At 34.7% G+C, this 2786-nt stretch overlaps 1 protein-coding gene across 1 annotated transcript; it reads left to right on the forward strand.

Annotated features, from left to right (window-relative positions):
- The first annotated feature begins 1660 nt into the window (after positions 1–1660).
- On the forward strand, positions 1661–2371 carry LOC132724230 (uncharacterized). Its single transcript, XM_060709063.1, has one exon. The coding sequence runs from the start codon at positions 1661–1663 to the stop codon at positions 2369–2371; it is 711 nt and encodes a 236-aa protein (XP_060565046.1).
- The last annotated feature ends 415 nt before the right edge of the window (positions 2372–2786 follow it).

The following is a 2786-nucleotide window of genomic DNA, read 5'->3' on the forward strand; positions in this document are numbered from 1 at the left end:
TTAACACAGATGTAAATAATCCTGAAGCTTACTATAAGCATGTATATTTATAAAGAATCAAAGGGCTTCATGTTCTTTGGTATTTTCTGATCTTTGCAATCTAAATCGTACTGTATATCTGTATGCATTTTCCTGTATAAGTTTATTTTTATGTATTATAATTCATTTTGTAAGGCACATACGGATCTGCATAACTAGAGTTGCATCAAAAAATCATTTATGTACTTTTTTTACGACAGCCACACTTTATCCTTGTAAATAATGGCTACTTCCTTAACAAAAACAATTAAAAAAAGAATTTAACCAAAAAAAAATTTCCTCGACTGGGATTCGAACTCGAGACCTCTCACTCACTAAGCGAGCGCGTTACCACTGTACCACGGAGAAATTATACACAGTATGTCTGAATAATATCAAGTCATTCTAAATTTAGAACTTCCATTGCATTCAGGTTTGTAATCCTTATTAATTTCGAGGTATTTTGTTCAGGGTAAACCTGTTGTTTAAAATTGAAGTAAATATTTTAGCGAAAATCCTCTCGCCCAAACAGTCCGACATGTAGAATCTATATATTCCACTACTCGGTTTGTGTAGTATTCGGTAATCTACATGGCTAAAAATAGTATTTTTCATTGATAAAATCATATTCATCCGCGTAATTTGTGATTGTGCATTTATTGACAATTCTATAAGCCAACGCTATTGTTTAACTTTAAATGCGTTGTAATTTGTTGGATACTTGTAACAAAATAAAATATTTCTTTCTTTTAAATCGCTAGTTTTAAGCTGTTTTGAGAACTACTTGTTGTTAGGTTTGTCATAAACTTCTGTGTCAGAGATTGAATGTCCGCTTTGTATTTAGTTATTTTCGATCAGAAAATACCAGAAAACAATATTAGAAATCTTCGACCATTCGGGAATTACTTTGCTTGAAAATTGATGCGCCTGTCTTTGACCATCTTTACGCAGTGATCTCCCCTGAATTTTTCGGCTTTAGTGTACATACAAAAGGGAAGTAACCGCTTCAAAAAAGTGGACTACTTTCGGCATTTGCAATTAAGAACATTAGACTCTGAAATTTCAGTTAAGTGCGCATGCGTGAAGTATGGCGGTCAAAATTTCTGTATGAAAATTTTCAAATAAAAATTTAAAGAAACAGACGGATTTAAAGAGCAAAATCTTGTAAATTTATAACAAATAAGTGTAAAAGTTGGATTTGATTGAATATGGACTACACAAAATGTGAAATTGTTCAGATTTGGATATAAAACATAAAATTTCGAATGGGTCTACGGAACAAAGGATCTAAAAAAAGGACTAAATCACAAACGTCCCCAGTATTGGTGAGTGAAACTCCCGCTAAACGTCAAACAAACTGTACAAAAATGTCTCAATCAATGAATATGGCGGCGTCTCCCCAAGGTGTAATGCCCCAGATTATGCCTCTTCAATATTTTACTCCTTCGTCGTATCAAAATCACATGATTCCGACATCGCCATTATCTCAGGCATTATCGCAGCCAGTGAACCAGCCGTTCATTTCTCAAACACCACAAACTAGCGAGTTTCAACAAACTGTACTTGATAAACTGAATTCATTAGAAAATCGTCTGCAAAACTTGATAATATTGAACAGCAATTATCATCAATGTCACAGAAAATGACCCTGATGGAAAATAGAGTCTCCTCGCTTGAATCATCAGTTTTAGAAAATAACGGTCGAATATTAGATGTAGAAGCCAGTCGTGCTATGGATTCCCAAACGTGTGATGAACTGCTTGAGAAACAGAAATCTATTGACTCAGTCCTAAAGGGGGAGAGAGATCGTATAAAACAGCTTTCGAATAACTATGATACCCTGAAAAAACAAAATCACAATCTATTAGAAGAGGTACAAGATCTTCAATCCCGATCTATGAGGGACAACCTATTATTCTTTGGTCTTGATGAATGTAAATCGTTTGATGAGAGAAAATCCGAAAATTGTATGAACAAAATTTATAGCTTTCTTCAAAATACACTCAATATTACTGACGCCAGAGAAAAAATAAAAATAGACAGGGCCCATCGTATTGGAAATTATGTAAACAGTAAAACACGACCAATAGTAGTTAAGTTCAATTTCTACCAGGACAAGTTAACAGTTAAAGAGCGTGTGCGTGATGTGACCAAAGATCAAGATCATCCCTCGTTCCGAGTCGGTGACCAATTCCCGAAAGCGGTGCAGGAGAAACGGAGGAAGTTGATTCCTACCCTCATTGCTGCCAAACGAGCCAATAAGAATGCTTGGCTATCATATGATAAACTTTGTATTGACGGTAAAATGTTTACGGTAGATACGGTGTCACGTGCCGGTTATGATACTTATTAGGGAAACAACGAGAAACAGTTATCATTTCTACTCTGGAATGTACAGGGTATAAAATCCAAATTAAGTGACTGCGATTTTGTTAATTTTGTATCTGATTTTGATTTTCTTTTGTTAACCGAATGCTGGAACTCTAATCTGTCAAATGTTGATATTAAAGGATACGACTGTTTTGAATGTCCAAGACCTAAAATAAATAGAAAGGCAAAACGGGATAGCGGGGGTGTTATTGTGTATTTCAAAGAAATTTACCGTAACGCCGTCCAGTTAGTGTCATTTAATGTGAACGGTATTCTTTGGTTTAAATTAAAAGAAGAATACTCTAAGTGTGAAAATGACCAATACTTTTGTGTTTGCTACATTCCACCTGAAGATTCTGCTGTCTACAGACATGTTAATTCTCCATTGTTTGATTTTG

Source organism: Ruditapes philippinarum, unplaced genomic scaffold, assembly GCF_026571515.1.
Source record: "Ruditapes philippinarum isolate M1 unplaced genomic scaffold, ASM2657151v2 ctg3212_1_1_1_1, whole genome shotgun sequence".
Taxonomy (NCBI): domain Eukaryota; kingdom Metazoa; phylum Mollusca; class Bivalvia; order Venerida; family Veneridae; genus Ruditapes; species Ruditapes philippinarum.